The following is a 25,943-nucleotide window of genomic DNA, read 5'->3' as shown; positions in this document are numbered from 1 at the left end:
TGCCACGTACAGCAAAGTATATGTTAACATCTGAAAAGACACCTTTATTTAAATGAAACCAACACAACAAACCACAGTGAAGAAGACCACCGGCTTTCTTCTGGCCTTCTTCGAAGAAAAGTCATTGATCAAGTCACCTCTACGTCATTATGTGAGTTAACCGACACACTGAAATACAACATCTTTAAAATAATGTCTGCGCCAATATCTTAAAAACAAAAATACTTATACGATAATATATAAAAGATAATAATTAATCACAAGACCAATTAAGGGCTTCTCAAGGCTCTCGGCAAGTTCCCACTTTGCCCATGCGGTAATGCGTCGATGATTTTTAATAACCAAAAACAAAAATGCAACATTAGAATAGTTTTCTTTGATTGTCTTGAGCATTTTGTTTTATTTTCAGTTTTGTTATTTCACTTCATTTTAGTTCACCTCAATTCAACTGCGGTTCTTTTGAGATCATCTGAGTCTTTGTTTGCCTTGGAAAGTAAAGGTTTCATTAAACATCAGAAGTTCTGGTTCACTGAAAGTATAATGACCCAGTAGGATTCTCTGGAAATTGTTTGTTGTCAGACTTGATCTTTTCTAACAAAAAAACAGCCAGCAACTAGAGACTCTTACAGTAGGCCGATACCGTTAAAGTTACTAATGAGAAAACCCACATTAACTGCCGATGTTCCTGTCATGCTTTTATTCTTTAACCCTGATTAAAGCTCCCGTGCTGGTGTTTACTCTATTAAACTTCTCACACCCCTGTGATGAGTGTGTTGTGGGCCTTGACATACCAGTATAGTTGATGCTTTACAGCCTTCATCCATCACATTTTATAAGTCTAAGGCATCTCTGATGGCAAGGTGAACTTGAGGCCTCCACTCTTGATGGGCAACCCATATGAAATGACAGCCCTGATATCTGTGAACAGATGGTGCAGCTAGATTGAATTCTGATGTCTGTTTCTCTGCCATAGCAGACGCAGAAATGATCCTTGGCAGGGAGAGCACTGAGGTATCCATCTCGCCACAACTTGGTGCTTCTTTGTCACCAAGCAACATTGAATCTTCGGCATATCGTGCAAATCGGTGCCCTGAGCTGAGCTGTTTATCATATTCACATTTCCTGAACTGTATGTAATTTTGATTAGTCTTATCCATTTCCTGGGCCTGACCTGAGACCTGCTGCTTTCAACAGATGAGGACAAACATCAGTGCTGATATGTCATGCATCTTATTTATTGCTCTTGACTTAATTAATTCTGCTCCATGATTGAGCGGTTCTCAGGTCATGGAAGAGCAGCCTGTTATGAGAGTCAGTACTATGTCATTTGTAACAGATCCTAACTCAGAGTAGCTCAATATGCTCTTTTCAAACACGAAGAGGCTTGCACCTCTCACTGTGTGAGACAAAGGCCAAAGTAAAGGCCATAAACATAAGGATCTACAATAATGTGTAGAGGTTAATCCCATTAGCGCTGGTAGTCTAAGGCTAAGGCGCTTGGGCACTGCTGCTAAAAACAAATGCCGAACAGTGATGACAGCATGCTCATTATCAAACACCACTTTAACAGTGTTATCTATATCTGGGGGTTTATTCATGGAAGTCCTTGCTGATATGGCAGAAATATCAATGTCTAGGATTTGCACAAACATGTCACAACTGATGTCACATATCAGATTTGTATTTCATGGATGTGTAGTGCACAGCCTACATGTTTAATCCTCTGGAGGATGGATGATATAACAGTGTCTGTTGCCATCTGGTAGGAGTTTAAAGCTCTAAACATATAAAGGTTCTGTTGACAATACAGACTTAAATGTTGAAAAGGTTCTGCTCGCCTGCTGGCAGTGCTGGAAGGAATAATCTAGTTGGTTATTGAGCCAGATTGAATTTTCTAATCTCCGAGGGATATCTTTGGATTTTCACTGACGCAAGATGCAACACAACAGATCCCAAGGTCTGCCATATAGGCAGTGTAGAAGTGTATAAGATGCCTGACCTGAAGAGGGAACATGCTACAGCCTAAATGTTGTGCTGCTTATTGAGCCACAAGGGTAACGGAGTGTTTAATGGAGGGTGAAATAGCTGTATTTATGAAAGCAATGCAGGATGGGACTCCCTTGTATCTTGGTTCTCATGATTTCTGCTATCAAATTCAGTCCTGTAATTGCACCCAATTTGCATTATTTTCTTACTAGTCTAAACTAACTGACTTATCTGTATAATTACTTTGCAAGATTTCTATTGCGTTTTTCTTTCTTTTTTTTTCTGGCCTCTCTCATTTCCATCAGTTGTTTGCTTTTGCCTGGGGTGAAAATGAAGTCTGTTTTGAACTGGAGAGCATCCGAGGAAGGGACAATGGCAACACTGTGATGCTAGGTGCTCAATCTGGGCTTCACATCCTCTTTAAGGGAGGATGGCAGTGGGCATATTCTGGATCCAGCACTTCACAACAGTGTTGTAATTGTCACAAGACATCAGCAGTAGTGCTCTTTACGGATTATGCTCCTTTGATGTTTATCAATCCTCAAATCTCACTGTTCACTGCATGATGTTTCTATGACAACAGATGAGAGGTGAGCTGAGGGAAGACGAGAAGCAGACATAGATGAAGTTATCCATTTATTTGTTTTACCTTTATGATTACAACATATGACAAGTTGTTGATTGCAACTTTTTGGTGACTTGCATTTTACCGGTAATTAAGTTTACTTAGCTTTACTTAGTAATTAGTAACCCTTCCCCCTTCATCTTTTTTTTTTTAATTCTCACGAAATTAAAAGCTTTTGACTTTTGTGCTTGGCTGCCTGTCAGAGTTTTCTATTAGGACTGAATGAAAATGTGTTGCATTTCCTACCCAAACCAAATTCTGTCTTTGATGTTAAATGTGTGTTTGTTTCAATGAGAAAGTAGAAATTTCATTGATGAATAAAGTTCAGCAACATCTTTCTGAATTTACATAAATCATGATCTAGCCTAATAAAAAAAGACCCAAAGGGATCTAGTCATGATAATAAAAAACATCACTTTTCAAGCAAAGTGCACCAGTAGCTTTCCAGTTCAGGGAGATGACATTAAAAGACTATCACACAAAAACACCATTCAAAGGTGATAGAAACAACAACAAAAAACAATAAACAAGCGTAAAATCCAACACAAAATAGAGTGATAGATGACACAACTGTGGTTTGGTAAGAAAAGGGAGGTTGCTGTTTTGAATCATGTTTTTAGCATTTTTCTATGTCTATGTAGTTTTCTTTTATTCATTACTGTAAGGATGGCAATGTCAGTTGGCCGTCCATGTAATTGTCTGGATGAAAGCCTAAGAGTTTGTATTTCACTATTATTATTTATTTAGCTTTGTGTATATAACATACAAACTGGTCAGCACACGAAATACGGAATAACCCCCAAATAAAGGCAAATTATACCATAGCTGGAGAAGTTCATATAAAGCCCATTTTGGAAAGTTTTTTAAACTCTTTATGCCTTTTGTCCAATGGTTAGGTGACGCATGTAACCATATCGTAAATTGCACTCAAGCTCTCACACTAACAGAATGGCTTACATTTGCCATCACCTCTCATTCATTACAGTGGGTCACATTGATAAAGCTAGCACAAAAATGCAAATTCACATCCAATTTCATGGATCTGAAAGCACTCAAAATAGCCTGAACCCTGCCATGGAGAAGCACATGGAGGTGCAGAGCCGTGATGGGCTTGATAAGATGATCCACGGGGTGCAGAACAGCTTGGGTTGTCAGGCATTGTTGGCTTTTAGTGTGTCTAGCTCATTTACGCTCCACCATACTCCAAAGGAATATTGATCAGGAGAGCTTTACTCTCTGTGTGAGTTGAGCAACTCTTCTATTTTCTAATGTATAAGTTAAATAGTTAAATCTGGTCCTGTATACTGTGCCTACTGATGGGCAGGGGAATGGTGCAAGGCACCCAATATCTGGCCCTGTATTTCTCTGTATTTCTGGTTACATATTTTATTTGATACACTGTTTTTCAAACCCAACGTCGTGCTCCCTACAGAAGCTACACACACAGATGCTTGTTTTGAGCAGATGGCTCATGTGAGCTGTTTCACTTTGTGGTAAAGAGTGGATAAGAGGAGTTGTTGCATGGTAACCGTGCAAACAGTTTAATCAGAGGAGACCGTTTCATCTGTGAATGAAGTCTGTTCTTTTTTTCAAAGCTGAGAACTTTCTTTAACTGTGCAGTTGGTAAACTGACATTAAATTAAAAGCCTGTTTTATTTGTAAGGCACTTTGTTATTGCTAATTTATTACATTCAAATGTTTAACGTTAAACATTAAAACATAAACTCTGCAGACTCCTGAAGCCAAAAGACAAACACAAACCTATTTTCTGTCTCAGGAAACACACATATTGTACACACAAATTGTTACATAACATTTTTGCAGCCAATCTGAAACCACAGACGACCGACGGTGGATAGTGTATTATTTCTTATCAGCATTCAGATGACAACAGTGTGCAGAATATTACCTCAAACAAAACGATTCATAACATCAAACCATTCAGAGGCAGTGCTGCTGCAGCTGCTGGGACATACAGTCTGACTCAGCAGGTAGTGGCCCTGCCAGAGCAGCTATAGTTTAATATGTTATCAGATATTCTGTTTGCCTCCTCACAAAGCCAAATGAGTGCAGCTAAACTTAAAGGCCTCATTTTGAGACGCACAGATCAATGGCAATGTCAGTGTGTCAGTCATTTGGGCTGTTCCACCATTGCATTGGATTGTTCTGACATGTTGCACATATATTCATGGTCCCCAGAGGGTGAATCCTTCAGACTTTACTGATCCCTTGTATTTTTCTCCAGCACCACATGCAGGTTGACATTTGTGGTTTTGAGTGAAATGTCCCAACAACATAGGCCCTTTTCACAGCATGACATATGTCACAGTCAGAAAAACACAGATTTAAATACTCAAATAAATGATGACTGAATTCCATTCACCTGCCTCCGTTTCAGGGTCCTGAATGCCAGCATGAGTATGATTGTTAACGTTATTTATTGACCCATGATGAGCTATATGGATTACCTGGGAGTTCATGCAAAAGTGTTGCTTGAAATTGAACAAATAACCAATATAATAAATTTGAATGCAAAACATTAATTGAAATGTTATTTAATTGACGATATGTGAACGACATGACTTATACTAGTAGAAATAACACAAGCCGGCCTACAGATCTATTAAAGTAATGGAAGAGATAATAGAACTGCTGAAACTAGAATGTAGTTTCTGACTATGCAACCGACAAAGCACTCAAAGTGCAGAATCACATTGCAGCTGGCGTGGCTGTTAGCATTGCTTATAACCTGTTGGTTAGTCTACATATATTAAAATAAAACGGATGAATTAAGATGAAACTTAAATGTTTTCATCAGCCAACAGAAAGACGATGTTATCGCTGCCGCTCTGGGATTCCAATGCTGGTTATAAATATCTGCGAGCAATGGTTTTTACTAAGTGTTGGACAGTCTCTGCTTCAATTTGAGTTCAGTTTGAAGTTTCTCTGTGAAAGCAAGATTAAATTAAAGTGGTTAACTCGCTATTGTTACATTAAGACACAACGACGAACATGAACATCAGCAGAGGCCTGAAAAGTAATGCATTGATTAGCATTTCCCACATACAAAGCATGAAATAAAAATTGAGAAATGTTTTGATACATTCATATTTATTGATAAATTAATACATTTCTCACATTCACTTTGGATTTATTTAGCGGAATCTGCAGTAAAGATGGGTGGCTGGTCCGGAGGGAACCGACTGTGCTCAATCTGTTCATCCACTGAGAGGCTTCATGCTATTGTTACCCATGGACCAGCCATAGATTTAGAATTGGCCACTGAAGCATCCGCACAATCTGTCTGCACCAAATATTAAAGGAACTTAATGATCTACTTGTTAATTTTTGAAGTCCTACAGAAGCTTTCCGCTAAATCATTTGTGAACCCCCAAAAAAACCTGCTTTCAATTTCGATAATGTACTCACTGTTCTGCCAAATGCAGTTTCCATTACTCACAAGGTCTGCAAAGATCACGTACTGTATTTATTATGCAGCGGCGCATCCTGCTGTGCTCGTACACAGGAGGTGTCAGTTTTGCATTCTTTCTCCCTGTTTTTGTATTCAGTCTTGATTATGTCATTATATGGCAGCCACACATTTGGCTCCACTGCTTGCGATATCTTCAAGAGCCACGGCAGGCAAGAAAAGGCAGAATGTTCAAGGATTGCTGTCTTTATTTGCTTTTTCTCAGCAGGTTGTCAACAAGTAATCGGTCTACATACAAATTATGTTTCAGTCTTAGTCATTTAATTGTTACTGGTCTGTGTGCAGTGGATGAAACACAGAAAGTGATAACAATTCACAGTTCCAATTAAATTCACTCATGTGTGACTTATACTTGAGGAATTGCTTTCTGCTCCAGTCAGAAGTGTTTAGGTCTTTACGGCACATTTATGCAAACATATAGCGTGCCTTATGGAAATATGCAAAAGTTCTGCATCATATGGCACTGTTGAACTCCGATCTGTAGCTCTGTTCTAACCAGATATGAAATTATTGAGCAGCCACAGATATGACCTGTCGTGCATTTTTACCTTTGTAAACAACAACAGCATGTCGTGTGTGCTTCTGGCTTTTGAGAATAATTAATTGATTATTTAGCTGTGCTGCTTTTGTGTTGTGGATAATAGACTTGGAGAACTTCAAGACCCAGAGGAGAAGTCCAGTGAGGGTTCGTGAAGGTCAAGGAGTGGTCCTCCTGTGTGGCCCACCACACCACTCTGGAGGTAAGACGGCCTTATCTCAAAGTTCTTTATCTTGTCAAGTTTTTCATTTTATTTACTACCTTACACATTCAGTCATTTGCACTGCTGCTCAACAACAACTTAGCATCAGTGAGGACTGATCTGCTTCCTGTTTATCTGGACAAAGTGGAAGTCACGCACATTTGTGCTCTCCCCCTCAGATCTCCTGGCTGTTTGTTTGTGTTGTTGAGGTCAGTGGAGTGAGTAATTTCTACTTTGGGACACTCTGGCCTGTCAGTTTGATTTTCAATGGGGGCGAGGAAAAACTTTGGCTTGCAGACTGGAAAGGCTGTCGGTGACTCTGGCCCTGCCAGGCTGAGTAATAGAGCTTATCTCTGAAGGTGCTTTGTGTGCTTCACATCAGCCCTTTGCGTCCATGACATTATCATTGGGAGTTAGCATCCAGTGCTATTAGCTCCTACATAGGGGTCTGGAGATGGGCTTTATTCCACCAGCGAGCAAGCTGAATGGAATTCTGTTGTAAAATCTGGATGGGGGGGGTGGGTGGGGTCAGCCATTATTTCTAAAGATCAGCGTTGGATAGTGTTTATAGACTGGCTTAGTCCAAACGATCCTTCTACATTATATTTTTCTTTTAAAAACGTATATATATATATATATATATATATATATATATATATATATATATAGTGGCAATCTCTTATGGGATGTGAAAAGGAAATTGTGTTAAAACTCAACATACTCGTATTTCCAGACTCCTAATGTGATATGTTTTGTGTTTTATGGGAAAGTATTCAATATTATCCTGGTGGAATCATGACAATTTGATTTGATTTTGAATTTAACATTTTTATTTTTATTTTAAATCATGAGGTCCTAAAAGTAAAAAAAATGCACTAATAGTAGTATCCAGAGTTATTTTCCTTCCTCCGTTCATTTGAATAAGCCCAAGAACAAGGCTGGCCAGATGGATGGGAGGTGAGGTTAAAGGTGCGTTTGCTCTATCCGGGTCATTTTATCTGAATTTTACACTTGGAAGTCTGACTTTTTATGCTTCATGCGCTAATTAGCAACTTTGATGAACCCCAGTCCAACTCTACATCCAGTTCTCTTCATACATTTATGTTCAAGATGGTGTTGTCAGCGATTCGTTTGCCAGTAGGACTCACATGCACGCACAGCCGGACAGGCTATGTCAACAAAGCACAGACTCTATTATGTCTTTACATAACAAATAGTTGTTTGCTGCTCTATTAATACTATGAATTTCAAATGTACCTTTACATTACATTTTGCTGACGCTTTTATCCAAAGCGACTCACATTCATAAACTGTAGACACAGCTACGGGGGAGCAATTCGGGTCTTGCTCAAGGACACATCGACGGGGGCTAGCGGAGTCGGGGATCGAACCGCTGATCCTCTGATTGAAAGACGGACCTGCTAACCACAGTCACACTTTTTAATGCTGTGATGTTGATTTTTGCATTTGCCCAGCCCAATAAGGGCATGCCTTAAATAATACTATACAAAGTCTGTTAAGCTTCTGCTGCTTGATGTTATTTCTAACATAAACAAATGATTGTTGGTGTCGTTTAGGGGAACTTTATTCCACCAATTTATACTGTGCAAAACGAATGCTGTACGTTTGACAAAAGGATGAGATGCTTTAGTTTTTTTAGCATTATCACACAATCACTTGCAAACCTAAGCGTAGGCTCACATTTGTAGTGCTTTGTTCTGTATATGTTATAAAGAGACATCTCACCTTGTGTTGACAAGCAAAGCCGGGACAATGAGCCTCGTAGTGTAATGGATTTTTAGTTGTTTTTTTTAGACACATCGCCCAGTGGAAGGTGTCCAAATGCCAACAGGCACTCCAGCCAGCTAAAAACAAAACAGCAGCATTGTCAGGAGTATTGGGCTGTAGTAGCAGTGTCATGACGGTGTCCACAAATATACTTTTGAAAGATTTTGACAATAACAATTTAAATTCAGTAGTTTATTCATTATTCGTAGGGAAACAGCACAAGTTTAGTCACGGCAATGTCCCATTATGCTGAATTATTTTTAGAAACTTAATGCATTGTCTGTTGTGAAGGCAAGCGTGCAGGCACCAGGGTCATGTTTGTGATTTGGGAGAGGAAGATTGCTCCCTTTACGTGACTGCATTGAGAGGGAGCACGGCACTCCCCAGCCAATCTTTTGGGGTTTTAGCGGCGAGAGCAGAAATGATTCGACATTGACTGACTTCTCCTCGGAAACATTACATGTTCCAAAATGTTTGGGGTAATTTGCACACACACACACAAACAGGCTGGAAGCGCTGTTTGCAAGCCAGCCTGAAAAAGGGGGAGATGTTCGGTACCCAAGCATTCCTTTATTCACTTGAAAATGCAGTTTAATGAGTCTCTTGTTTGCGTGTTGATGAATGCTGAAGTCAGGCTACTGTAGGGTATACCATTTGATTCATTGCTACGTACTGTTTATAAAACGTAACTTACAAACAAAGTAGGCAAAGAGAGTCACAGGTTTAAAAGCTTGAATTATTGCTGCTGCTCGGCTCAGGAAAGGACTGGAAGTGTCGGATGAGTAAAAACCCCACCTTCATTTTATAGCATCTGATGATTAATCTCATTCTATTCATGTTAACAGCAGGTGGGAGCTTCACCCCTGTGAGAAACATCACACCTTTGAAACTCACCTCCTCTAATCATGTGAATATTCTCCATGTTTTTTTTTTTTCTTCCACACATGTAGTGTATTACTCTGTCAACGGCACAGCTTCTTCTTTTTTTCCCTTCATCGGTGATGAAATGTATTGCGTGACCTTTTAACTAACAGATGGTTCAACCAGCAGGAGCATATCTTTCATTGCTATACTTTCATGCAATAAGGGGATATCAGGACACCATTTTATTTAAATTAGCATTACGAATGTAACATCTCTCTTTATAAACAAATGTTCAGGAGTCAGGAGACTCCCATAGCTTCTGATGTTTGTGCTTTGCTCAAAAAGTCCAGCTGCTTTGTTTTGACTGCGGTCTTGCATATTTGACAGCATCACACTTCACAGATGTTTACTAAGATGTATGCCACAGTGTGTTTGGGTAAAAATGTGACTCAATCATTGGAGATATGCTATCTGGGTCTTGTTGTTTTTGTCTGCAGGGAAATGTTAATAGACTTATTCAATAATTCTCTTCAATAATTCATGTTCATCTTGTCTGTCATTTGTTACAAAAACGTGCTACTTTTTATTTAGACTCCAAACTCCCTCTGGACCTCCCTCCAACATGACTCTGATCATTTGGGACTCGGGTCCTGGAGGGGTTGTTGTCAGTAACCAGCACTGTTACATAGCACCTGGCCCATATCTGTCACACCCAGTCTCATACAGAGCCACTACCTGCTCTTAGGATTGATAACTACATTGGCGCTAATATAAAATCTGTTGAATTGTTAAATGTTTTTTTACACTACATTTAGCTGACACTTTTATCCAACGCGACTTACAATCATCCACCGTAGTCACAGCTACAGGGAGCAATTTGTGGTTAAGTGTCTTGCTCAAGGACACATCAACTAGGGCGGGTCGTGAGCGGGGATCGAACCGCCGATCCTCTGAATGAAAGCCGGAGCTGCTAACCACTGACCCACAGTCGCACATTTTTGTCATCATCAGCTGACTTTAGGCAAAGGCAGAGCCCTTGGACTGATTGCCAGGCTACCACAGGGCCAACAACCAATCACGCTCACATTCACACAAGGGGCAATCTAGAGTCATCCCTTAACCTAACCTTCATCTTTGGACTGTGGGAGGAAGCCGGAGAATCTGGAGAAAAGCTACATTAACATGGGGAGAACATGCAAACTCCACATGAAAGGGCCCAGCCAGGGGGTTTGAACTTGAGTCCCTGTTGATGTGAGGTGAAAGTGCTAACTGGTGCCTCACTGTGCCGTGGGAGGCAGGACTAAAGAGTTTTTATTTACTTGTAAAACGTTGCTTATCTTGGGAAAACTCAACCCACATCAACAAACTAAAACCATCAATAATGCAAAAGATAAACAAACCTGATATTTTTATATATTTTCCTTGGAAATATTTTGGAAAATATAATGAGATCTGTTTTGGGGAAAAGTCAAGCTGATTATTTAAAGTATTTCCAAGTCAGTTATTTTAATATTCTGTAAAACGACGAGCGAGTTATGTCACGGAAACGGAGTGCTAGTAATTTTATGCATTATCGATGCAATCAAACTGTCAACAATTATTCTTTTCTTGGGGAGATTAATTGCTAATCTCGGTCAAATTCAGTCAAACTAGGTCAGTTTGCTTCTCTGCTGCTTTTCTCATAACACATAAACACATACAGAGCATGTCTGACCGACCAGTGATGTACAGACTGCTTTTGTTTATACCAAGCGCCCCTCACTTCCTTCTTGTGGATCATAGTTTTTCTCTGGAGACCCTGGCATTGTGCTTGCAATGATCCATTTTCTGACGGCTGTCATCTTAGATCATGCTTATTGATAGAGATGTTTTGGATGCTGAGATATGCAATAGGATGAATTATCTCAAATTGTCTAACATCTTTGCTGGAAGGCTAGCCTGACCATATCTGCTATGGTAATAAAATAACACGTCTAGTTTTAGTGACATGCTCACATATTTATACCTATACCCACACACTTAAAAAATCACATTCTATGGTCCTAAAGCTGCATTCCTAGACTACAAAGATGAATGGATCTACTGCATTTGGTCTCTTTATTATTTACAGTAACCACAAGGTACCCGGTTCGATCCCCGCTTTCCCCATAGTTGCATGTTGAAGTGTCCTTGAGCAAGACACTGAAGCCCACTGCTCCTTAATAACTAAAGATGGGACAAATGCAGAGAAGAATTTCCCCACAGGGATCAATAAATGTGTACCTTTCTTTCTTTATCCACAGAGGTTTTTTTAAGTGTAGGGCTGCAACTGCTGATTATTTTCTTTATTGATTCATCAAAATCCCATACCCAATGATGACATTTAAATATGTAATTGTTTTATCCAAGCAACAGTCCAAACTAAAAAAGAAAACATGTTTATTATCACAGAAGAGTAATAACATATTAGAATGTTCACATTTGAGTGGCTGAAACTAGTAGCTTTTTTTGCTTTCAAAAATACTTGATTAATCAATTTTCATGTTGATGTATTTGTTTTCCGTTGATCAACTAGCCCTGTAAAAACTGAAAAGTAAATATACATATATAAAATATAATATTGTTGTATGAATGATAGGAAAGGTTTTAAAAAAGTAGAAGGAAGTCTCAATTGGCAGCCAAATTTGTCTCCATATGTCTTTTAGTTTAACAACCAAGTTTAGTCTTTTCATACATTCATGAAAGAAATATGGAAACATAAGAAGGTTTTGTCAAATTTATGACATGTAAATTACAGCACTATGAATGTATTGTTGCACATTTGAAACACAGAAAAGCCTGTCTGTCATTTGAATAGACTCTGTATTTGGAAAGTGAGAAATATAAAATAAAATGTGACAAAATTCCTGATCAGCGTAACACTGCCTTAGACAAGGATCTGCCTCATCTCCCATTTAAAAGATTTCAGTATCCCATGCATGATTCAGGAAGCCATTATTTCATTTTAACGATGCTTCAAAAGCCTCACGAAAGCTGCAGGAAGTAGTTTGGTGCAGCCAGGATGCTTTGAAACTGCACGGCAGTGTGAAGTTGCACTTAAAGACTGACCAACATATTGCCAAGTGCCAAGAGGAGCTCCAGCGGTGTTGTTCCACTGCAATGTAGTGTATTTGCATTCAATGTCAGTCTGTGTCATGATCTGCTTTGAGAGGGTCTGAATGACTGTGGTAGTGCAGGACTTAATGCATCTGACCTCCTTTCGTTAATGGAAACAGGCTTTTTAGATTCACTCGAGGCTGAAATCACTTGTTCTCTATTTGCAGGGTATATACCTCAAAACAGAGGCTGCTCGCTGGCCAGTAACACACATAGCTTGCAGGGATTCTTTCCCATCTGCGTGACCTAAGCCTTTTCATAGAGTGAACTTGTTGTGTGTTATGAATACAGATAGGTAGCCCTGGTTAATGGATGTTAGTTTCTGACTTGGGAGTGCAACTTTGACACACATGTGCATATACTCTTTTTTTGCTACAATACACACATGTACAAAAACCCACTCTGGATTCAGTATGTCCTTGGCCTGTCATGTTGCATTTCTCTTCCCTCGTCCCAGATCATTAAGGGGGAATTGATGCTGCCTGTTCATTATACGACGGCTAAATGGAACCACAATGAAAATCTGCCACTCACTGTCAGTCATGATTGCATTATTCCATTACTGCCCATCCGCAGGAGGCTCTCAAGTCAGAACATCAAGGACAACCATTGGTACTTTCCTCTTCCTATTTCCTGCTTCCTGTTTCTGATCATGAATCTTTAACTGGACAATTAGTAACCTCTTATTTGCTGTTGTTCCAGTTTGTCATGCCCTGCACCTTTTTGGAAGATATTGTTTCAAAAACAGACATTAAATATAAATGACCTTGTGAGGATGAAAGCTGGGATATATTATTTAGGGGAGAAGATATTACAACGGTTCTCTCTGTGGGTTGAATGGATCGAACCAGGACGGTATGGTTGATACAAATGACGGAGGCTAAAATGATCTACAAAGCAGTAGAAACCACAAGAGATGAACATTGCAATTGAAATGCCACTCCTCTCAATACATGTCTCATATCAGTCTATGTAAGTCATCAAAAGAAACTCTTTTGGAAACACATATTCACCTTCTTGCAAAGAATTAGAGGACGGGATCGATACAACTCTCAATTTGACTGTTAGCTTAGCTCAGCTCAGCATAAAGGCTGGACACAGTCTGTCTCTATCCAAAGATAAAACTAAATAAAACATTTAAATTAAAGCAACTAGAGAATTCCTTTTTTAGTTTTGCTTGTTCAATTTGTACAATGGCTAAAGTGAACAATTAAAAAACATTTTCAACAGGAGTTTTCTGATTGTTGTCTGGCAACTGCAGGGTGACAACAACCCCTAAGGAAGTTACTGCTTCCAGCCAAAAAACTAATTCAGCAGACGTATGAATCTAAAAGCTGCATTAGATTGTATTTACCGTGCAGTTATTGTACAAATAATAACTTTCAAAATGTGGAAAGCAGAAAACAACATTGGCACGAAACAGACAGACAGATGTGATTACACTGTGTGGTCCAAGTTTGAATCTCATGTTGTGTTCTTGGGATGATCACAAGGTCACCTCTACCAGTCCAACCCACATAATAACACCCACTCCGTACTTGTACGCATTTTTAACATGTGCATCACGACATCTCAAGATTCCGTGCCACGTGGTGATTTGCAAGTTTTGCAGTGATATGTCAAAGCCCACACATCCTCTTGCCCCCGAAAGAGCAAAAGTGAAGTACACTGAGTCAGAAGATGAGTGTCCAACTCATATCTCAATTATTCCCTGTACCATAGTGCAGAGTCATCGCTTAAACAAGTTTTTTACCAACGGCCAAGATTGCTTTTGGGACAGGGATGCAATATGGTCCAGAGCAATCTATCCTTGTGTCAATATGTCAAAACATCATCATTCTTTTTTTAAAATGCGGTTCATTGTTAGTACAAAGCCTTTCTGACTGCACTCCATTTGGTTGATAGTCCCAGAAGTTCGTTATCAAGGATGATGAATAGTAGACCAGGTGGAACCATACTGAATAACATGATCTGTAATATATTGTTTTATAGTTTTATTGGGCATTATATAGTTTCCCATGCAGGATCTGCAGCGTTAGGGTTGATTTAAGGTCCTCTGCTGCTACATGACAGCCACAAGGGAGACGTTGTTGTTGTTTTTTTCATGTACACCTCTCTCTGTCTTTTTCAAATATATTCATATTATGGAATAAATTCCAAGAACGGAAAAGGAAAAACGTAAAGTAGATCAAACTAAATATTTTATTGAATGATGCAGGGGTAATACAATTACAGACAATTTCCGGTTTAATTTACACAAGGTGAGTTTGAGAGTTAGAGTTCTCCTCACATTTACCTGGAAATGCTCACAGCCTTTAGCTGTCTTCAGGTAACAGATCCATATATGATAATATGATCCAGGGATTTGGATTTTAGTATAACATCCAAGTGTTGGAAGGCTCACCAGATTACAAAACACTGGAAAGTGCTAAGTCTTTTTTTACAACTCTGGAAAGTTATCACATGGGCAATCAAAGTCCTCCATTGCGATCATTGTTCATGCAATCATGTCCGTGCTTGACTGCAGTGTATTTGCTGGATAACGTGTGACCGCCAGGTTCAATTGTTTCAGACAACCTTGTGTTTCACTTTTGCTGTTGCACTCTACTTCTGGACCGTGACTGTATGAAGGCAGTGGTGTCATTGAAATGAATGTCAGCGTGAACGTGGCATTTTCCTGGATGTCACTAAGCGGCAATACTGGAACAAATGGGACTTAAATGCCTTGGACAAGGGTGAGCTGTTTGTTTTTAAAAAAAGGGACAAGTGTTAGTCATTAAATCACCACCACACTCCTCATCTTAACACATAAAGACCTCAACATCTCTGCAGTGAATGTAAATATGTACTTCCCTGAGAAGTCAATCTTTCATATCCTTGGCACCATCAGTTCAACATTGTCAACGTGTTAAACCTTTATCATATTAAGGGCATTTATCCGACAGTGAGTAAGAGTAATTGCTCCTCCATTATATGTTGTGTTTTTAATCATAGAAGGCTGGCTCTCAGTCTCATCCACTAATTACGTTATCCCTGAAGGCACACACACACACTGAAGTTATAGGACTGCTGATGCAGTACACATTATCTTTACATGGGTATAGATGATGCATAAATACAGTATGTGTTTTTGACTTGTGCCCTATGCGCCTGACTTTATTCTCAGAACTTTCCTTCACGTGGATCTTCAACGAGTACCCATCGTTTGTCATCCAGGACACACGGCGATTTGTGTCCCAGAAGACGGGCAACCTATACATCGCCAAAGTGGAACGCTCTGATGTGGGCAACTACACGTGTGTAGTCACCAATACAGTCACCAAAAGCAGTGTTCAGGGACCACCAACTCCCCTAGTGCTGCGGGTTGATGGTATGACAGTTTTACTCTACTTACTATAAATAGAGTATAAAGTAGGAGAAGAGGGATACATTTTTTTGTCTCATGATGAAACAAGACAGGTTTGTAATTATGATTTGTAGATGTTTGATGATCTGTAGACCACCACTACAGGAACGGGGTGTGATTTATAGCATAGCATTGCAATAGTGGCCACTAGTCGGAGGAGTTTTAATTAGATATACTTCCCTCAGCCGTTGGACACAGTTTAGTGTCCATTGAAAGAACTTTAATATATTTTGGCGATGACAGTCATGAACAAAACATGTTTAAAGCTTTGAGCTGAAATAATTTCCTCCAGGCATGCATTGCATTATTTCTACGTTTCTCTTTTTAAATCCAGGTGTGATGGGTGAATATGAGCCAAAGATCGAAGTGCAGTTCCCTGAAGTTGTCCCTGTTGCTAAGAGCTCAACTGTCAAACTGGAATGTTTTGCACTTGGAAAGTACGTCCCACTGTGTATTATTATACCACAGCCATTTGTTGTTTACTGTATCATTCTAAGCTGCATCCTAATGTGTAAGGAGCCTCGGAAGTGATTTTGAGAGCAAAGGATTTCACATTTTAACGACTCCTACTTGTGCTGTACACCCAGAGACATTCACCAGTTAATGTTTCAGATTGATTAAACATTGATATGCTTTATAAGTGTTTGTAAGTGTTCACTGCTATCATATAAATGTATTAGCTTGAGCTACATTTGTCGATAATACTATCTTCAGGAGTATTTTTCATTTTGTGGTCTTGCTGTGTGTTATTTTTTTCCTGCCTTTAGCCCAGTGCCAACCATCAGCTGGAGAAGAGTGGATGGAGCTTCTTTTGGCAGGAAGGTGGACATAAATAAAGCCAGCGGAGTATTAGAAATCCCTTACTTCCAGCAGGAGGATGCAGGAATATATGAATGTGTGGCTGAGAACAGCAGAGGAAGAAACTCTGCGAAAGGAAAGCTCTCTTTCTATGGTGAGTAGGAGGAGGATTTCGCTGTCTTTGATCTAAAACTGATTTGACTTCACACCTCTTGTCTTGGGAACAAATAATATCTTATGCCTATAACCTCTCTGTCTTCTTCCTAACATATCATGTGCATTTATAGACTTTCACTAAATCGTTCTACCTATCGATTCATACCCTCTGCAGCTGAGCTTGATTGAAAATCTTGCAGAATAAAACGTATAGCTTTGGTGTGATTCGAACAAAAAAGTTTTACTTGTTGTCATGCAATCTGTAGCTTTTATTAGAATCCATATATAACCGCATCATATAGTAGGATGTAGTAATAAATTAACCTATTACCAGTAGTTCATGTCTGACAAGCTCTTTATTGTGCCAGCGGCCAACACAGGCCTGGTGCGCACACAGATTTATACTACCTTTTAGGGAGAGGTGATTTTTCTCCCCACCAACACTGGACTTATGGCCCATAGTCTGAGAAAGCTTTTAATGGCCCTTGATGAAGGATTTTTATGGTTTCTATCTCCATTATTTTGCAGTTTATGCATTGATGATGTCTGCCCACAAGGCCCTGCAGTGATGTGCTTGAGTGAAATCATACAATCCAGATTTTTCTTTCCTGTGAAGAAGGGTTCCTTTGATATGATAATGCCGTAGTATGTAGTTTTTTGCGGCACCTGTGGGTAAGATGAAATGCTCACAGTACCTGTAGGTTGGCTCAGAATTAAACATGTTTTACTTTAAAGTAATGTGCCTATTTATAGAGCAGTGTAGCATGACACCATTGGCTCTTGATCACTTAGAGGCCCTAAAACAAAGGAAAATGCCATAATCATGTTGATAACAAGTTCATACGATTTCAACCTGCAGCTATCACTGTCTTGGTACTGTGTTGCATTGCCTCTGCACATTTTCTTTGCTGTAGTTGTGTGGAAGTCATGTTTCTCCTTGTAAGATTTAAGGCCTGTCTCATCTCAAAGCCTCGCAGACTGGCCAGCCGCCAGGTGATAAAAATCTGTAATCTCATTTTAAACTCTCATAGACAGGAGCTTGTGGGACATCCATCAGCTCTATAGAAGAAAAGGAGAATCAATATGGGGATGTGGTGTTTGCAACACCCAACCAATGTGGGCACAGAAACAATAAGGGGTGGCCTCTCTTTCGATTCCCCACTTAATTGTCCTTCTGTAGTTCCAGGGGATTTATGAAATTAGATCATGGTTTAGCAGATGACTGCATTTGAATGAGGTTAGACACGATCAGATTTACTTTGTATGGAAGCCGCTTGCATCATGTCTTCCCTTCCATTATGTTATCTCTGACAGTCTCATTTGTAATATTGTTAACTGGGTGTCATGCACAATAATGTTTGTTTCTGTATAGTGATGTATTTTCCATTCAGGACAGCTTGCTCATTTCCAAACGTATTATGTGGTTTTGTTAGACAAAATATTATCTCACTTCTCATATGGGGCTGCCAAACACTTCCTCTATGTTGGCTTTTTTTTTATTCAATACTAAGAAGGAAGGAATTTGTGTTCAAAATGAAAAAGAAATCGCTGCCAGACCTTGAAGAACTTTCAAGACGAGCCCTGGATGATGTGTTTTAAGGTGCTCAAGATTGAGGTATGTCATTACCTCCTCCACCCTGCATTTATGAGATGGCGGTGCATTCTTCCAACTAATAATAGTTTGTCATCATGCCAATTCTGTTAAAGAATATGTATCTCTGCCTGATTTGTTGATAGAGTAATTGCATCTTGTCAGGCGCTACACCAAAGATAGAAGTCAGAGATTTTTGGTGAAAAAAAATAAAAATAAAGAAAATGTCTAGGATGGAGTTAATATGACATGCCCAGAACATGTGACTGAGGTTGCCTGGCTCTTGACTAAATGTGGAGCCGGTTGGGTCTGACCCTGGGTACATTGTAGCCAACCTACTCCTGCACCTTAAATTACAATTGGGATTCTGAAGATCTGAGACCCTGAACGTTAACTTGGTTGTCGGATGTTTTGGGGGAAAGAGATCCAGCAATTGGGGAAGCAATGGAGAAGACCCTATCTCCCCAGGTCCAATGCTTGGACCGGGTGAGAGGGGTGAGGAGGTAGGTTGTGGATCTGAGGTTGTGGGAGGTAGTATGTCGGAGTAGTAGGGGGCTAGGTTTGTCAGGGATTTGTAGGTGATGAGGAGCATTTCTAACTGGATTATTTGCTGAATGGGCAGGCGATGGAGGTTTGGATGGACTGGGGTGATCTCTGGTGCATGGAGTAGGTAAGCAGACAGGCAGCTGAGTTTTGCATGTATTGGGACTTTTTCAGGATTTTCGTGGATGTGCAGCGCAGGACGCGATTGCAGTTGTCAAGTTGTGAGATGATGAAGTATGATGAGCGTTTCAGAAGCTGAGAAGGAGAGGGAGAGAGGGGCGGCATTGTTTTGAGATGATAGAAGGCTTTTTGTAGTGATATTCGATGGAAATGAGACCAAGGTTATACAGAACAGCCTATATGCTTCACCTGTTGTATCGCTGCTTGCAACCACTCATCCAAACAACTTCACCCTCAACACTGCCCTCATTTTGGTCCTCAGGAATATACGTGCCATGACATAGTTGCGGTTACTTAGAAAAAACTGTAAAATACAGCAACATACGGCACATCCACCCACTCTACAGCTGAGTCTAACCACACCCCACTGCCACACACATCATAACCTGTAATGTAATAACCGATTTAAACTCACACCTGACCAGCCACAATATGACCTAGTGATGCGAGAGACTGTATTTTGCATGGAAAACTCTTGGTTTAATACCTTGTGTGTGGGTGAGTATTTTCCCGGCTAAAAGGTCCTTGACTCTGAATGAAGGCTATTTCATTATGATGATGATGATTATTATTATTATTATTATTATTATTATTATTATTATTATTATTATCAAAGTAACACTGCTTGGCCATTAGACAGAGATATTTAACTTCCATGTTCCCCTTGACCCTGGCATGGCATCCTGTATTTATGTGGGTTATTCACAAGGGCCATAAATCTTCGCTAGCGATACGGTCATTTATGTGCCACAGGACCACTATCATACATACAGAGGCATTTTCTTTATATATTTCAGATGTTTCAAAAGTCACAAATGGAATATAATCTCTTTTATTGTCAGCATTGCTAACAAATACAACCCTTCCATTGTACTGTATGCATCACATATATTAGTCAGTACCCCCGATTCTTGTAAAATATGTTCATCAGTATAACTTATTCAAGCAGGTTGTAGTAAATCCAATAGATATATTTTAGCTGTTACTCTTACAGTGAATGGGTTAAATTGACCTATTGATCCTTTCACGTGTTAAGTTTATGCAGTTGTTTTAATTGATATATTTTTCAACTAGAGGTGAGCTTTGGGTTAATTGGAAGTGGATTTATGATTTGTACCCTTGGATGCCTCTTTAATGAACTAATTGCCCGCTTGGTTGGTTCATTGATTTATTCTAAAACTGCTACGTAGTGGAAATACTCAAGCGTGGGGTTAGCGTGAAAGTGTTCATTTACAGTATGTGGTATGTGACCTCACAGCTGCACCTCACTTGACTGAGAAGCCTCAAGATGTTCAGAAGACCATTGATGATACTCTGGTGTGGGAGTGCAAAGCCAGTGCAAAGCCCAAACCCTCATACCGATGGCTGAAGAATGGAGAGCCTCTGGACCCCATAGAGGTAAGTCGTTCTTTTCAATCAGAGTAAAAAAGAAAGAAAAGAATGACAAAAACAAAAATATAAACAATATGAATGTGGGAATGATCCACAGTTCCCCCGACCATGCAGCACCAAACACACACACAACTCGCACAACAAGGAAAGAAAGAAACCCCGTCAAATAATCAGTCAATAGCATTCCCCAGTCCACACCAGATAATGAAGTATGTCTGGTACAATAATCAAGTATTGACTATATTTTCAAACCAGACAACTACTTCAAATGATGGCTGTGAAAATCACCTGCAGCCAAAGCTTCACCTCTGGGATTCTCTCTCACTGCACTGTAATACTATGTTTGAACTGCAGCCCCTACTTTGAATTGGTCTGGACATTTGATCCACATTTAAGCCAGAATACACCATGTTATTTCCCAGACAAACGCGTCTACCTTTAAGATATCTTATATTTGGTACCGTGAGACCTTTGCTTGGTATAAAAACAACAGATGCAAAAGGTATTATTTTGTGCTCTCCGACTTTAATCAACACCCAATCACCCAGTTTCTAGGTTTCTTTTGACAACTAACACGTTCAAGTTGCTGAAATCTCCAAAGCTCCGCCTGACGGGCTTGTTTTAATATTGTATTGTAATTAAGTGTCAGTATTTGTTTTCATTACAACAGCCCTTAGGCAGTTGAGTGGATGTAGATGAACATAATGTGTAGATAAGATGACAGTAGATTCAGCAGCATCTTACTTAAAGGATGCAGTGTGACGGCACTGTTTGCTGGATCCTTTTTGCTGAGGAACACATAATGGTCACAACTCAAAGGTTTATACTTGGCAAGAACATGTTACTTTGAAATGGTTGTATTAATTTGGGACTACATTTGGCATTAAAAGTGTGTGTGGAGGAGGATTTGTATGTGTTTTGCAAAGATGCCAAACTGATGCCATTTTCTGCATTTCATCAACCAGGGACTCAACAATTTAGCGCTCAATCCGTCCTATCTGCTTCTCTCAATTTTGTGATCAAGTCTCTTCTCTCTGGGGAGGGTGAAGATGCCTTATCCTCCAAAATACATTTCACATTCAGGCAATTTGCCTTTTTTGTTTTATTGTGCTGCTGTAGTGAGCGTACATTTTGCCTAAAATTAACTTTTGTTCTAATATTTGGAGTGTCGAGTGGGCAATGAGCACTAAAACCAGACTGTTGCTGTTTCGTTTTAACATGTCTTTAATGGGGGATGGTGGGTTTAGTTTGCTGTTACTTGAATTGAAAGCTGAGGTAATATGTGAAACTTAGAGCATTTCAATTAAAGAGATGAATCACAATTGAAAGATTGCAGTGTTTTGCACTATAAATAGTTTGCCATTATGGCACAGAAGTAGTTATCTATAAATCCTGTGTCTGCAGCAAGTGAAATTTAATCCGTACAAATAAGCCTCATTGTCATGAAACATTTCTTCTCTCTGTCATTTGTGGCTGTTGAGTGACAAAGATCACCTCTTCTATTTGCCACACACCATGAACCACAGAAACCCCTTATCACTCCACCTGTGCATCTAAAGTATTGATTTGTAAATAACATTGTATAAATTCCTTTGGCGGGTGGCCAAGGGAACATTTTCTCTGTACATGTGGCTATATTAATGAGGTGGGGTGTTACCATTTTCAAAATGCCACCATCAACAGCGGCAACAGTAAATCAATTTCTAAACCCAAAGGTCAGCGATGTGGAGAGAGAAGGAGAGGAAGGCCAAGGGGGCCATTTGTTATTCCTCATTAGAATGGATCATTCCTCCTTCTCTCTCTCTCTCTCTCTCTCTCTCTCGCTCTTCCTCTTCATCTCTGGTGCTCTTTCTTTTTCTTACACTCTCTTTCAAGCTTTTTTTTCTTCATCTTTTCCCCCTCTCCAACTCATTTTGGGCCACCTCCATGGGAATTAAATGCCGCAGAGGGAGGGCTGTCACTTTAAAATGTCATACCGGTGAAACAAGGAGCCACTCATGCTTGTATTTCTTTACACTCTACCACCAGCTCCCCTTTCAGTTCCATAAATGAGTGTGTGTTTTTGCGATTCTTTCTACCTTTGACCTCCAAAGTCAGGGAGCTGCCTCCTGAGAAGTCACTGTCACACATTCAGTGCACCTGCAATCAGGAATAGGATCATTACAGCATACAACAAAGCGCATGTGATTTGCCTTTTCACCGCTCAATTTGAAACAGTGCTGGTATCAGAGAAAAGTCGAGGATAATTAATGATGCCGTAAAAGCAGAGAAATGCCACCATTTGTCTCCAGTCATAAAAAGATTGTGATTGAGCCACCACTGAGTTTGTGAGGCCTTTTCAACAGGGCACTGGGTACAGATTAGCGTAGTGTGGCACCAACCCATGCACTTACACAGATCTCTTTCATCTCTTTCTCCCCCCCTGGGCCCTTGCACTGCGTAAACTAAAAAGGACCATCTATCGTCTATTCAAAGTCGCTATGTCTCCCTCCGTCTTGCTCTCTGTCATCCCATTGAACACATAAGCATCCAGTAAAAACCAAGGGACTTGGAATCTGCTGCATACATCCTCACCCAGGACCCCCTCTGGCGGTGGGTTTAGCGCCAGGTCAGCCATGTGTCCTTCGTGTGTCCGGGCCTCATAGAGAGCCCTATTTGAAGATCCTCAACAGTGTCTCTGACTGATGTTAAGGGACAGTCCTTGTCTTTTCAAGTGGCAGTGCTCTAATGATTCCAGACGACAGAAAGACTGGCGGCAGGACCCTCTGGACTACTTTGTCAGTGACATTAAAAGGTCTGGCTACACTCAATGGAAAAGATCAAGGGCAAGAACAATGAGTGCTGCCACACTTAAATTGACACAACTATAAAAAGGGAGCATAAAGTAGTGCCAATCCTTGCAAAGGTCAAAAGAAGCAGTGGGGAGAAAAGTACTTTGTTTGGGTGTAATTATTATTTGTACTCTTTGTAGGCTTTTTCAAATTTGTATGCATTTATTTTTAAACAAACACCATCTCATGCAGAATATGTTTTCCCGAACCCTCCGTGAAACTTGCTGCAGTACAACCCAGCAGCTTGCTGCACCTTATTCCTAACTAATACCTCCGAGGTTTAATGTCAACCACCGTTTGATAATGTCTTAGTGCTATGTTAAGCAGAGGGTGGTTACATCTAGTCACTGCGGGGCTATTAAGACCACAGAAAATTAGCAGTGTTTCAATTATCAACCCCCTTGAGGAGAGAAACTGTGGCTAAAGCTTGAATTAGATCAGGTCATTCATCAGAATGAACGCAGCAGGCATCGTGGTACTTAACATGTCCAAATATAGCCCTAATTACCCACCTCAAAGGTTTTTTAGTCCAGCATTCTCATATTAGCACCTAGTATATGATGCTGTCGTGGCACTAATTGCAGTGTTTATAAGCTATCCTTAAAGCAGATTCTCCACAAATTATTTTTAAATATAAAGTTAAAGGTAAGTCTCAAAAAGAACAAAGAGAAAAATATGTTGATATGTTTAATGGTTTATGACTCAACAGTACTAGATAAACCGTGGCTTTTAGTGTGCTCTAAATTAAGTTGAACGCTCCAGATGCTGTTCCAAACTAGACATATGAAAAAGCTCATGTAATACTAACCTGACCCGCAGAAGTTGTCATTGGAAATTGTTTGAAAAAGGAGAGGCAGATTATTGAATAAACCATCTGTCAATTAAATTGCTGCAAAAAGAAGTCTGGACAAGAGTGAAAACATATTTTCCATGGAGAAAAGCCTTCAGGGTCGCTCTTTGCAATTAAGAAACACTCTATTGGAGTATCTACGTTCCCCTCTTCAGCAACTACTATTGTTGTTTTGAACAAACAGTCGCCACTGTGTGTCGTCACACACACCAAAGCCACACTGTAGCTTTCAGTAGCTCCTCACAGGACGCTGATGGGTCCGGTAAAGCCTGAAAAGATCTTTGTGTGATCTCGAGAATCCAGCTGCGTGCAAGATAAACTGTTAAGTAACAGCGTTTACAGTCACCTGTTTTACCATATGTAACCTTTTAGAAAACAATAGGACAATAATAATAAAAACATTAAAAAAGCAATGGTAACCCTTTTTCTTTTTACAAAGGGCAAACATAAAACGAGTCAACCTTTGCCTCACCACTGCAATTGCTATGTAATTGCTGGAAACTATCATCATCCTAAATGTTTACCAATAAGACATTTTAACAGCTAAATGTTTAGTTTATTATATTGACATGAGTGTTTCATTTTCAGGCTTTAGACATAATTTGAAAGAGTTACATATTATACATATTACATAGAGAAAATTGGCTTGTGCCAATGGATCCAGGTGGCCAGAAAGTGTGTGTGTGTGTGTGTGTGTGTGTGTGTGTGTGACGTTCTGATTGTAAACCTTGGGCTGTATTTGATGGCAAGCCTCCTGCTGACTCTTCAGCTTGTCTAAGCCTGTTAAGTGTTTGTTGACAGGTTAGCACAGCCTATTCCATTTTCAATTCTGGTGCTAAATGTGTGTCTCTGTGTGTGTGTGTGTGTCTCTAGCAGGACAGGGTTCAGGTGAATAATGGAGTGCTGACGATCAGTAGCTTGGATCTGGCTGACATCGGCATGTACCAGTGTGTGGCAGAGAACAAGCATGGCCGAATCTTCACCAACGCGGAGCTCCGAGTCATAGGTAAGACCAATGTGACACACAAGACTGTTGATAATGCTAAATACATTCAGTGGAGTTGTCCTCATGCCATCTCCTAAACTACTGTTAGATGGTACATGATACTATAATTTGGCAAGATGATTAATGTGTAAAAGCTGCCAAAATAAATACCATACCAGTCAGCCCGGTGGGGGCGCTATGATTAAAGATCCCCATTAAAGTCCATACCTTCTCCCCCAACAGTCTTATTGGCAGATCATTTGCAACACATGTTCTTCTTTTAGTCTGCAATTGTGCAAGTTGGATCACCAAGATCATTTTACAATTACATGTTACCATTAATGCTAATTGATTTTGTAATTTTGCCCAAAAAAAGGCTAATGGATGAAGTTAAAGTGAGCAAAGTTTGTTTCTCCTCATGCCTCTTTGTTGAGCAGACTGAGTGTCTCTCGTGATCAAGTTAGGGCCATCTATTCACTATTAGTGAATAGATTTTAGATACCATTAGTTTTAATTTCCATATACAACTTTTGTTATGAAACTTAATGGATCCAGAATGGCACCAAGAAAATCTTCAGCAAAG

The 25,943-nt window shown here is 39.8% G+C and overlaps 1 protein-coding gene across 2 annotated transcripts in view; it reads left to right on the top strand.

Moving 5' to 3' along the window:
• cntn3a.1 (contactin 3a, tandem duplicate 1) overlaps nt 1-25,943 on the top strand; it is a 74,172-nt gene that overhangs the window by 21,950 nt on the left and 26,279 nt on the right. The window contains exons 5-10 of one of the 2 annotated variants that reach the window (XM_034538195.1): nt 6,746-6,841; nt 15,795-15,998; nt 16,369-16,471; nt 16,802-16,986; nt 20,561-20,700; nt 25,252-25,381. In XM_034538195.1, coding sequence (XP_034394086.1) covers nt 6,746-6,841; nt 15,795-15,998; nt 16,369-16,471; nt 16,802-16,986; nt 20,561-20,700; nt 25,252-25,381 — 858 coding nt within the window. Of the gene's footprint in view, nt 1-6,745; nt 6,842-15,794; nt 15,999-16,368; nt 16,472-16,801; nt 16,987-20,560; nt 20,701-25,248; nt 25,382-25,943 lie in introns of both variants that reach the window. The other variant, XM_034538194.1, reaches the window with a different exon arrangement.

Source organism: Cyclopterus lumpus, chromosome 7, assembly GCF_009769545.1.
Source record: "Cyclopterus lumpus isolate fCycLum1 chromosome 7, fCycLum1.pri, whole genome shotgun sequence".
NCBI lineage: Eukaryota > Metazoa > Chordata > Actinopteri > Perciformes > Cyclopteridae > Cyclopterus > Cyclopterus lumpus.
This window is presented reverse-complemented; position numbering and strand designations above follow the sequence as displayed.